This window comes from Arvicola amphibius, chromosome 8, assembly GCF_903992535.2.
Source record: "Arvicola amphibius chromosome 8, mArvAmp1.2, whole genome shotgun sequence".
Taxonomy (NCBI): Eukaryota; Metazoa; Chordata; class Mammalia; order Rodentia; family Cricetidae; genus Arvicola; species Arvicola amphibius.
The window spans coordinates 19,138,011-19,150,726 of record NC_052054.1 but is presented as its reverse complement, the minus strand read 5'-3'; the positions used below and the strand labels follow the sequence as shown (position 1 = coordinate 19,150,726).

Sequence of the window (12,716 nt, the reverse complement as noted above, 5' to 3'; positions counted from 1 at the left end):
CTATTCATATATGAAGTTAACTGTTATTTTGTCTAAAAGGGTATTTTAATATATTTTATTTTTCCTTTGTAAATTATCAATGTAAGAACTTAGAGTAATGTAGAATGTAATGCAGAACAATATATTTTAGGAAAACAGCTAAAGGATGGGAAGAAACCAGAGCCATGCAAGCCTATCCTCAAGGTGGAGTTCAAAACGACTAGATCTGGGTAAGAGTCCTTCTGTGCGGCCTTCATGTTACAGGTGATGCAGATAGCACTGGACGCTGCAGAGGGATGTTGAAGCCCTACTTCAGACTAGACTGCACTGTCTTAACTTCTGTGCTTTCATAATTTAGCAAAACAAATAACTAGGAAAATTTCCTGAGGATCTTCTGGTTTTAGCAGTTGATTTCTACCTCTTGTAAAGTAAATTATTTCATCCCAGACGTAATTAATCTATTCTGTTGGTCCTTGGAAACAGTAATATTTATTCGCTAGTGTGAACAGTGTTGAAAGGTGATGAAAAGGAACTAATTAAAATATAATCTACCTACGTGTGTTAACTAAAAGTCATATCTTCAGAAATCAAATTTCATAATATTTGAGTTACAGAAATGAGTGCAACTTATACTTTAAAAAGATTATTAATTATATTACAATGCTGATGCTCATATGAAATAGTTATATGAATTAGACAGTTCGCACAATCTAAATGTCTTAATTTTGTGTATCAAAAGATCTACTGAATGTGTACACCTAATATACAAAGAAAAATCCCTTAAAGTGTTTCTATGAAAATTCTGTATCTCTTTAATTTCCAAAGGAAGAGGGTTGTTTGTTTATAAAATTTTTATTCTAGTTATTATTAGTTGTCTTTAATAAAGAGTGGGAATCTATATAGTATAGTGCAGAGTTCTCAAATTGAATCAGAAAACTGTGCATTGAGGTCGAGAAGTCAGTTTTGATTCAATCTGCAGGAAATTCTGACGCTGCTGGCCCATTTCCATATTCCAGGTTATGAACAAGGTGTGAGAACTGCCCTCTGTCCCTTTCAACCTGGCCTCCTGACTCAGCTTTGTTCTGTCTCCCTGGGAGAAAAGGCCCTGACTTTTTTTGGAAAAGAAGAAAAGATTGCTCTTGTTTATTTTTCCCTCATTCCTACCTTCCTGTGAGATCTAGTAGGAAAGCACTGCTAGAATTGATGCAGAAACAGATCATAAGTTGAAGGAATTCCAAGAGGCAGAACATTGTTTATTTGACCTTGGTCTTCACTGTATAATCTTTGGTACAGAGTTATCTGATGTGTTTTTGCTTGGATGTTCTTGTTTTTACATACATGTACCATAGGTGACTGATGAATTTAGTGAGCTGCTCATGTACACACATGCACCTTTTTCCTTAGGAAACCCTCAATTAATCATTTGTCACATATGTCCTGTTAACGAAAGATTTAAACTAGAAAAAAAAAAAAAAAAAGAAGGAATAGCAAAAGCAACAATAGCAGAATATAAAAAAAGGAAACATCCCAGAAAAAAGTCTGTATTTACTCTGTATTTACATACATCATAAAGTGAGTTCCAAACCAAAGAGCAAGCTCCGGCCGCTGTGCCCGCACCTGCTCGTTCTCACGACAGTGCCACTGCTTCAGTCCCCTTACTCAGGATGGCAGCGCTGCTTCCCTGTCACAGATTTGAAAGGAAAAATTTTAAATATGTAGGCAATTATTTAAATTATCTAATACGAACAGTAGGATAGCATTTTAACTGTCTCCTTAAATTTCTTTTTTTTTTTAAATTCTGGATAGGAAATTGAATAAATTAAGGAAGTTTTTATTTTGCTGTGCTGCACAACTTTCGTCTTAGATTCGCTAGTGTAAGAACCCACCCCCGCCCGCCTAGAGAAGCATCATTTGGTGCTGTCATACCAAGTGTGCAGTTTCATTTCCTGTTGGCAAACTATGAGGCTGTCGAGAGAGCTGTCATCACACATGCAGGGGTCCTGTTCATGTTCTTCTCTTCACCTAGAAGTCTTTCTAGGGCTGAGGACTTTTCTCCTTTCCCTCTATCTCAGCATGTTTCTCTTTTTAGAATAATGGCCTCCTTGGCTGGCTTAGGGTCTCCAGAAATATGCTCTTGAGAGATGCACTTTTCCATTCTAGGACTTACACATGCCATTAGTAACAAAGTTACTTATTGAATGCTTGTATCCTCTTTAAGTATTAAACATCATTGAAGCATTAGGCATGAAACACAGCTATCTCAGTTAAAGCCCCACCTATCCTACAGCCCTGTGTTATGGACAGAAGCTAGGGCCTTATGCATACTAAGTAAGTTCTCTGTTGCTGAGATGCATCCCCAGCCTCTGTCTATTTGTCCAGATCCTACTTAGTGTTGCTGAATGTGAGGAGTTAGAGTGTAAATGTGGATAGGTATAGGAAGGTATATATAAAGTATAGATATATATGCACTCTTGATATTGCTGTGAAATCTAGAAAGCATGGATTCTTCTTTTGATGGAATGAAGTTAGTGGCAGTACAAATTAAGAAACAATTTATTTAATTAGTAGTTTATTTAAAATATGGTACTACTTCATTAAACAGCCAATTCTTATTAAAAAGCTTTCTAGCAAGGGTCTAGAAAGATAGCTGAGCAGTTAAGAGCACCTATAGCTCATATAGAGAGGACTTTGGTTTGGTGCCCAGCAGTCATATAAAGGAGACTAGGAAGTTACAGAGTGTGTGCCTTTAGGGGTAGGCGTTAATTCGTGATACTATGGTTCATGTCATACATTCATATACTGAACCATGAAGAAAACTGCCCTTCTTAGAATGGGTCATGGTAAAAAAAAGACAGGAAGCCTCTGAAATAGTATAAGTAATAAAAGCCTTGAATTGTCACTGTTTCAAATCCAGTTATTTTGCTTATTAACTTGGAAGCTTTATGTTTGCAGTATGACTTCTCCTGGAGCCATATCAGACTGCTTGCTGCTTTTTTAAATTCCTCATTTTTTGAGGGGGAGTCTGTGACTTTATCTTCTGATATATGGCTAGAAAGCTATCTTCTAGATTGATTGCTGTTTTTGACATTAGAATATTTCATATACTAGTTATATAATATATGCCCAAGAATGGGTCTTTCCCCAGGCCTCCCTCTAGCAATTTCAAAAGCTGCATTTTCCGTGTCCCCCACATACGCACACTTTAAACTTAACCTCTTTATCTGTCTGTTTGTTTAAAACTTACCTCTTTATCTGTTTGTTTGTTTTATACTTGCTGTTAAAATTGATAGCAGATATTAACTCTTAATTTACAAACCATTCTTAATCCCTTTGGAAAATTTATTGGTTAAAGCTTATCCAAAATGGACACTTATTAAACTATGGAGGTACATTTAACCAGTACTAAAATGGATCAGATGTTGTTGGAGTTTAGAAAAGGGAACACATACAGAAAGAATGACTCCCTGTCAGCTTGGAGCCCTTTGAATCCAGTTCCCAAACACTGGTTTTGCACATGAGACACTAACGTCAAGGTACAAAGGAGAAGTAGGATCATTGAAATAAGAAAAAGGAGGAGGGGGGGGGAATAGGAAGGGGTCAAGAAATAGCAAGACCAGGCCATTCAAACCTCATCAGTTTAAGGCTCAGCCATTTAAAGCACTGGCACTAACTTTGATGAACTGAGTTCAGTTCCCAAGCCTCACGTGGTAGAAGGAGAAAGCTAACTCCCATCAGTTGTACTTTGACTCCCCGTGCATGCCATGGCACATATGTTCAAACACATACATGAGTATATGGACACACAAAATAGATAAATGAAATTTTAATAAAATATTGAAAACCCATGTCATTCCATCAAAAGTGAGCATTTGAATTGAGTAGATACTTCTCAAAAGAAGAAACATACATAACCAATATTTACTGACTAAAATGTTCACCATTTCTAGTCATCAGAGAAATATCATTCTGTTTTGAGGCTCCATCTTGCCCCAGTCAGATGGCTATTACTAAGATACTTATAACAACAGATGCTACAGGGATGTGGGAAAGGGTCCCTTGTATGCTAAAGTGGCTATAGACTTATATAACTAGAATATAAATTGGAAATCAATACCAAATACTCAACTATATACCACTTTGGGATATATATCCAAAGATTGATAAATCAATATACCATAGAGATAACTTGCACTAGGTATATTCTTATACTTCTATAACTTGGACAATAGAGATGGGAAAATCACTGCAAATTCAAGGCCACTCTTTTCTATATACTGAATTTCTGGCTGGTTGGACTATACAGTGAATCCCTGTCTCCTGGCAAGACACAGACATTAGAGTCATGAACACACAGCCTGTGAATGCCTGTATGTCTGCATAAGAGTAAATCTGCTGACATTTAGGCATGTATGGAGGAAGGGAAAGGGGCCTCCATATCTCATCACTAAACTGTTACTGATAGATACAGGGAGGTAAGTCGTTGCCTTCAGCTGTGTACCTATTTTTTTGCCCTGCTAGGGCTCAATCCAGTGCTCACAGAGATGGTTAAACTAAATGAGTCAGTCACAAAATGGGAACAAAAGCCATGCATCTAGGAAAGGGTCTTGGATAGATAGAAGAGAGGATGATAAAGAGAGGGAGGGAACCAGACTGTGGTGGTGCAGGCCTTTCATCCCAGCCCTCAGGAGGCAGAGACAGGTGGATCTCTGACTTTGAGGCCAGCATGGTTTACAGAGCAAGTTCCAGGACAGACTCCAAAGCTACAGAGAAACCCTGTTTCGGGAAGAACGTATTCAGAATATAATAGTGTGTTTTGTTTTTGTATGTGTGTGATTGTCAGAGAACAAAATGAAACAAACCAGAGAAAAGTATTTAACATAGTTGAACACCTGTGTTTATCACTAGAGCTCACAATAGCTAAATTATGGAATGTGCCTAGAGGTTCATCAGCAGATGAGTGAAGATGTGGAATTTATAACAGATATTTGCCCATAAAGAATGAAATTATGGCAATGTCAGGAGAATGGATGGAACTGGAGATTCTCATGGTAAATAAAATACAAATAATGGAGAAAAGAAAGGGCTATTGAAACTGCAAAGTATAAAGATGAAGATTTCGGAAAAGAGCCAGAGTGAGGCAAACGTACAAACATAGAGCAGACATTCTTTCTTAAACACCGTGTGCAGGTTTTTGTGTGATGTATCTCCAACAAAACAAATACTTTGCACATTGCATTGGCTACTTGTTGCTTCGACAGAATATCTGATAAAAACAGCGTCAGGACGAGGGGCTATTCTTGGCTGACTTCACGAGGCTGTACAGTCCATCATGGTAGGGAGCCTGACCGTGAGGGCAGCTCTGCCTGAGGCGGTAGGGATGTAAACAGTAGTCATATCTTCTGCATACCCAGAAAGCAAAGTGGTCAGTGCTTGTGCTTTGCTCGGGCCGCGCTGTTTCCCGCTCCAGGACCAGCACCTATAGAAGGGTGCCAGCCACAGGCACGGTGAGCTTCCTGTCACAGTTAAGCCTCACTGCCAACACCCTTACAGCCACACCCAGAGGTTTATCTTAAGGTGTTATCACCCAGAGATGATTTTAAGTCCTTTGACAACCAAGATCAATAGGCACAAGTTTGCCCTTGTTGGTTTGAAGACCAAAGATACCGCTTTGAAACCATAATCTTCCACCTCCGTTCATCTCTATGTAACACACATTTGGTGTGTCGGAAAATCTGCAAAGTGTTAATAGTTCCAACGTTGTTCAAAATCTATACTCAGAGTCTGCTGGGACTCAGAAAATTCTCTTGAGTACCTGTCTTAAACAAAACCAAACCTCCGTATTTACAGTATACACTAATAAAGAGTTAATGTCATTCTAAAAGGAAGAATGGCTGTGACTGTGGTCACTTATTAAAACTGTAGCTCATATTTATTCACAAATCTATTTACTATTGTCATATAATCAGCAAAATCAATATAAACATAACTTTTTGATGCAAAATATCAGGGCATATATTTCCATCAGACCATCCAGGTTAAATATTAATAATTTGCACTAGAGACTGTTTTATTCTCTCTGAAGTAAAATTGTGCTTTCCATTTGGAATCAAGTATTGATGCTTTCAAAGATTAGTAATACATTTAATTAGTAATGTGGACAATGGCAAAATTGACAGTGTAGCATTTCATGTCTGATTAATGAATGATATAGTTATGTAACATGAGGGCTGGGCTTTTGGGGATTTCTGTCCCATCCGGTCCCCTAGCCATTTAGTCCCAGAGAAAAATCACACAGAGATCTCCATAAGTTATAAAACTGATTGGTTCATTAGTTCAGGCTTCTTATTAGCTCTTGTAGCTTATATTAACCCATTCTCCTTATCTATGTTAGCCACGTGGCTCAGTACCTTTCTCAGCGGCGTAGAACACATCTTGCTTCTTTGGTGGTCTGGGCTGGACTGGGGAAAAAACTTCCTTCTTCCCAGAATACTCCGGTTCTCTTTGCTCCACCTCTACTTCCTGTCTGGTTTTCCCACCTATACTTCTTGCCTGGCCAATCAGCATTTATTTGAAGCATAATTGACAGAATACAGACAATTCTCCCGCACCATGGTTAAGAGTACTATTATGTACCCATCCTCTAGTGTTTCCACTGCAGCCTACTAGGACATCTTGTAGTTCTGCTGTAGTAGGACATCAAGTAGCTGCACTGTGGTAGTATAGCAAGTAGCTCTGCTTTATACTTACATGTGTACTTAAAATTATCTTTAGTAGCTCATAATTTAAATGAAAGTTATCTGTAACAGTTTATAGCTTAAACTGATAATTTGATGATTGCTTATTCACCTGTATTTTTAATTGCTTTAATAGTTTATAATTTAAGTAAACTTATTCTTAAATGTTTATTCAGTGGCTAGATGATTAATCACTGGCAGGCTGTCCGAGATCAGAGAAAGTTGGGAACACAGTGAAGGAATTAGCAGGATCAGAGAGCAGCAGGGAGGAGTGGAGACACAGACAGTGAGAAGCAGGAGATTATAGGCAGTCAGTGCTTATGTTCTTTTTTAGTATGTTTTAAGGCAAAGAGTCATGTACTGCATGAATTACTTGAGTTTCTGCAGCTTTAGTGTGAGTGTTGGTCTTGGCTTTTAGGACGAGGCATGTGGAGGCTCACTGGAGGCTTCTGTATTGTGTGCCTTCTCCACTCTGGTGTATGAGTCCAAGGAGTCAGGCCTCAGGCCAGAAATCAGAGCACTGGGGTTACTGTCAAAGTAAGGTTATCCTTTAGTCATAGTCAAAATGGCTTTCACAAAACATTTTAAATTTATATGTGTATTTGTGAGCTTGCACAGGATCTCTAATAGCAGAGAATACAGAAGGAAAATAGATAAACTCTGGCAATTAAGGCAGAAAGAGGTTCTTAGGGACGTGCAGGAGAAGACTGCCTGTTGTATGGATAAGTAAAGAAAGGCATTTGGTCTGTAGAAGTATTGGTCGAACTGTTTTAAAACAGGAATTAACCAAATAAAGTGAATATCCTTCCAAATATTATATAAAGGCCACAACCCAAGGAATTGTGACTTGGAGAGGTGGTGGCTAATTCCATAGACACCAACAGAGTGCACAGTGTTTGCAGGATCAGAACCCTGCATCCTGTTATCATGAACACCTTGACTGTTGTTATGGCCCTTTGTTTCCTCAGACTAAACTGTCTCCTCATCTTTGCAATTTCCGTATTTGTTTTTCTTTTATTTGTGTGTGAGTGTTTCACCTGGATGTATGTAAGTGAACCTTGTGCACACAATCTCCTGGAACTGGAGTTACAGATGGTTTTAAGTTGCCATGTGGGTGTTAGGAACTGAACCCAAGTCCTCTGGAAGGGCAGCCAGTGTCCTTAACTTCTGAGGCATCTCCCCAGTCTTCATTGGTCGTTTTTGATAGACAGTGTGCACCTACTTCTCTCCACCAAACTAACTACTCTGGACAGCTGGTCTCTTTTCATTCTGGCCTCATATCATCTGTCACCACCTTAGTGGCTTGACCTGACAGATTCAGCCAGCCCATCTCTCCACTCTATTGATTTCTTCTGGATGGGAACTATATGGCTAGACTGGACGTGAGAGCACTTGTTTATCCCCCAAAACACAAATACTCAAAAATATTTGAGTCAGTGAATAGATGAGTCTTTGTGGACACCTAAAGTTGGTTCATTCGATGAGGATGGCTTCTGATGGGAACACAGCTTACCCTAAAGCTACCTCAAGGCTGGGTTGGAGAGGCTCATAAAGTGAAGAAAGCATGTGCACCAAATGATGGGCTTAGCTTCTTAAACAAATAGAAGTCTTGCAAAGGGACATAGGGAGCTTCTAAATTAGGGTTTGGTTGACATCCAATGCCATTTAGAGACTGAGCTAACATTCTTCTTAAAGTCATAGAATAAAATTATGTGAGCTCTAGGACTCCACATCACATCAGAAAGCTTAGCCTTTTCATTTAAGAAAGATCAAATATTTTTCACCTCTATACTTCATATGTTACCTATAAATCTAGATCATTAGACCTTTTATAAGTCCAAATGCCAGGTACAACTTTGAAATTTTATAGATTTTGGTATGTAGAGTTAAATCCTTGAAACTTGTCGTTATATTTGACTAATTTATCCTGGTAAAGTGTTAATATTTTCTCTTAAGCTTAGAGTATAATGAACTTACTGTGAGTTTCATCATAGCCACGCTACAAATAGAGAAACAGCATGTGACATGAAAAGGTGTTGCTGTTAGGTTTAGCAAGCTTACAGGGAAATAGAAAATGACTGAGTGATAAGTCAGCTGGCATTCCCTTCAACTGGTTTTTTTTGTTTTTTTTTTTGTTTTTTTTTTTTTTTGCACACCATTCTTTTCCTTCTGCCTTAAGGAAAGAAATAGATCTTGCAAAGCCACAGAACAGAAAAAGTCGCTTGTCTCATGAGGATAGTCCCAACTAATTACCACAGTGTTATTTATGGCTGTGAACTGATCGCATAGCTCACTGGACTAAGGGTAGCTGTAGACATTGTGATGTAGCTCAGCTGTCCTCTGCTCATAGCGCCGGTGCTGATGTCATTGTTTGTTTTTTGAAATTGGTTGCATGTAAATAAACACCTAACAGCCTTGAATAACATTTATAAAACCACCCAGGGATCCCACTCTGTAGACATTTAAGTAATAGTTATTAACCAGTGAACTTTTTAACTATTTTCAATTTAGTTGTAAGTTATAGGAGAGGCAAAGTAGCGGTGAGATAAATAAAGATAAATTTGATTTTATGTGATAGGAAGTACAAGAAAATTAAATAGTATCTGCTCACCATGATTATAACTATGCAGTGATTAGGGTTTGAAACAATGGCTGTGGGAGCATGGTTTTACTCAAGATGAGTCTTTGAAATTTGAGTTTTGGAATTTATCCAGAAAAATAATATTATCTAAATAATATTAATGATAAATATAAATCATAAGTAAAAATGGTCATGAAGCATATACTTTATTAATTTATTTGAAGGACAGTATAACATTTTTCTAGTGTTGTGGACACTGTTCAAGACACTTGTAGATAGAGCAATGAGCAACATAGTTTAAAAGGCTTCATGGAAGCTATGTTTTGATGGAACAGACCATGAGCAAAATAAATTCATTTTAAGTCATAAAAACTATAGGAAAACAAAGCAACAGGAAGGTAGGATACATGAGGGTATATTTTTACAATATTATCATATATAGGAACATACACATATATTTTTATTCCCCCACATTTTCTATACTTTAAATAAGTACATAAGTAAGAAAAAAATCATTATTTGCCCCAATACTTATATTTAATTATAAGGTATCTAACTAACTAAATCTCAGTGAAATTTATTCTTGTTTAATTTAAAATAATTTAAAATTTTTATTTTTATTTTTTTATTATTTGTGTATGTATTTTGGTACATGCCCCAAAAGGAAATAGTGGACAATCATAATGATTTGCTGACATCAACAGTTATAATGGGTAGCTCTTAGGATTCTGTGGACCAGGAACCTCTTGTTTACAGAATTGTCTCAGGGTTAGGTATGTCTTTGTGTTATGGATGTGGAATCCAGCATGCAGAGAGGTGAATGCTGGTGCTTGAGCTCCAGACCTGGCCCTGTTACCATTGCATGTCATTACCTGCTGCTTATGGTAGATGTGAAGACTTAGAAATCCCACACATGTGAAGAAGTAGGATGCTACCATGAAAACTAAATATTCTAGCCTTAATGTAAACATTTTTCTTTAAAACTGAAACATTGTATATGAGGGGCTGAGATCCAGATGAACATGCTCTTTAGAGAGTACAGGTTTGGTTCCCATCATCCACATCAGGAAGCTCACAACTGCTTGTCACTCCAGCTCCAGGGAATATGGCATTCTATTCTGGCCTCCTCAGGGAGCTGCACTCATGTATACATTCCTACATATACACCTTTCATTGAATGTATAAATGAAGAGATTTTTAAAAAGCACATAGATGATTTTGAATGATTTGCCTGCCACACATTAAATAACTTCAAACAAATATCAAGTTAAGGCAAAGATAAAGAAATGTACCCATATTGTGATATATGAAAAGATATATAGGTGCAGCTTTTAAAACATAGGTCTAGATTCCAGACTCTAGATAAATCATTTAGTTTTTCTCATGACCAATATGGGGAGTGAGGATAGGTGTCCCATGTTGTGGTTCTGGGAACATAAGTATTAAAAAGGCAAGTGACAGCCCTCAAGGCTGTGCTAGGAAACATTAAGGCCTATAGGAACATTTTTTGAGTGACTCTTTTTCCAGTTGTTGAGTGGTTTGTCGCTAGCCCAATTCTTGATGCATCCTTGAAAGGGCAGTGTGTTGTGTACCACAGCTATCTGAAGCCATAAAACTTTCTGGGGAGCATTTATTGAGAATCCTTATTAGGACTAAGGTAGAAACTGCACAGAAGCTTAGAGAAATCTTTATGGCAACTGTCCATAGGAAACAAAATAAGAACCAGGAGGAGGCCAAGGAGTCACATGTGGATTATGCTCATTTTTATTGTATTTTAATCTTCAGCAAACTAGGTTTGAGCTTAATCACATTAAAAATTCCACATAGAATTCTTCCATTATGTGCTATATAAATTTTTAGATGATAATGTCACTGAATAACTGTATGATGCAGCAGAAAAGGTAGCATTCACTCTAACAATTGTGATCCATGTTATTGTTTCTGTTTCCAGGGAACCTTTCATCATTTTGTCCGGGGGCTTGTCATATGACACTGTGGGAAGAAGGCCTTGCTTAACAGTGATGCATGGGAAAAGCACAGCTGTGCTGGAAATGGACTATTCAATTGTTGACTTTCTCACTCTCTGTGAAACGCCATACCCAAACGGTAAGACTCACTCTTCATGAATATTAATATTCAAAAAAGACACAAGCTGTCTTAAGTAGCTTCCACGTACTAATGTCCTAATGCTTTAAGGGAAGATTTCCTTCTGTCATAACATGGCCCGATTTTATTTCATCTCCTTTTTTCAATACACTTTATCTCTTCTGCACTGTACATCAATATTAAATACCTTCCTAAAGTAGACACTGCCCATATTAAGTATTTTCAATTTTGTGGCACAGTAGTGCCTCCTATTTCTCCAGAGAAATGGAGACAATATAGGTTTGTGTGTGTATATGAAGGACTTGGTTGGGGTGAATGACAGTCTAAAAATTACAGAGTGAGTTCAAGTCATGATTCAGGAATCTTGGGGAGGAATTGTGGGTTTAAACCTCACCCAGAAGTAAGTCTTCGAAGGAAAGCTGTCTTTGCCTTTAAGGCCTTAGCCTGATAGGTGTAGGCCAGCCAGCCCAGCCATTCAGAGAAAACATTTTCTTCAGTTTACCAGATCAAATGTTAGTCATTTCTAAAAGGTTCCTTCATGACAGCATCTAGACTAGTACTGGTCAGGTAGTTAGAGGCACTGAAGCATAGACAAGTTAACACAGAGAAGGAACATAAATGTGTATCTTTTCATTTCATTTGGATCTCTCTGAAGTTTAAATATGTAATGAATACATTTTATAGTGACTAAGAGACACATATTAACATTTGAAAAAGATAACAGAACTCTATCAGTTTATCTGAGAGTCCATAATGGAGTTGGTCAGGATTAAATTGTGGTTTTGATGTCTTTGCCACATCCCTGAAATAAGTGATGTCACAGAAGTTTCTTTGATGTTCTTGTCTTACTCATATGTGCAAAAATTTTGATGGGTTATTTTGTAAATGTATCTCACCCAAGACATATAAATTGTATGAACTATCCTGGACTCATCAGTATGCTAAACACTCAGAAATTGGAACAAGAAAAAGAAGCCAGAAAAGCCCATTATCTGTGACTGCCCTCTTGTGACTGTAAAGCAACCAATGGTCATTCATTACTCTCATATTGTAGATTTTCAAGAACCATATGCTGTGGTTGTTCTTCTGGAAAAGGATTTAGTACTAATAGACCTTGCACAAAATGGGTAAGAACACTGGGTGAGCAATTCTATTACTATGTGTGTATGTCGGGGGGAATCAAACCTATAGGATCTTTTAACATGTCATTAGCTATTACTTTCCTTTGAAAACTTTATATGTACATACATGATCTCATTTCAGTGCTCCAGATCCACATTTCTATAATCTTAAGTTTATTTATTATAATGAATCTA

At 37.5% G+C, this 12,716-nt stretch overlaps 1 protein-coding gene across 5 annotated transcripts in view; it reads left to right on the top strand.

The window, feature by feature from the left end:
* Window positions 1–12,716, top strand: part of Stxbp5 (syntaxin binding protein 5) — a 138,639-nt gene that overhangs the window by 64,310 nt on the left and 61,613 nt on the right. For all 5 annotated transcript variants that reach the window (XM_038338744.1, XM_038338741.1, XM_038338743.1 and 2 more), the window contains exons 9-11: window positions 131–209; window positions 11,246–11,400; window positions 12,455–12,527. In XM_038338744.1, coding sequence (XP_038194672.1) covers window positions 131–209; window positions 11,246–11,400; window positions 12,455–12,527 — 307 coding nt within the window. The remainder of the gene's footprint in view (window positions 1–130; window positions 210–11,245; window positions 11,401–12,454; window positions 12,528–12,716) is intronic.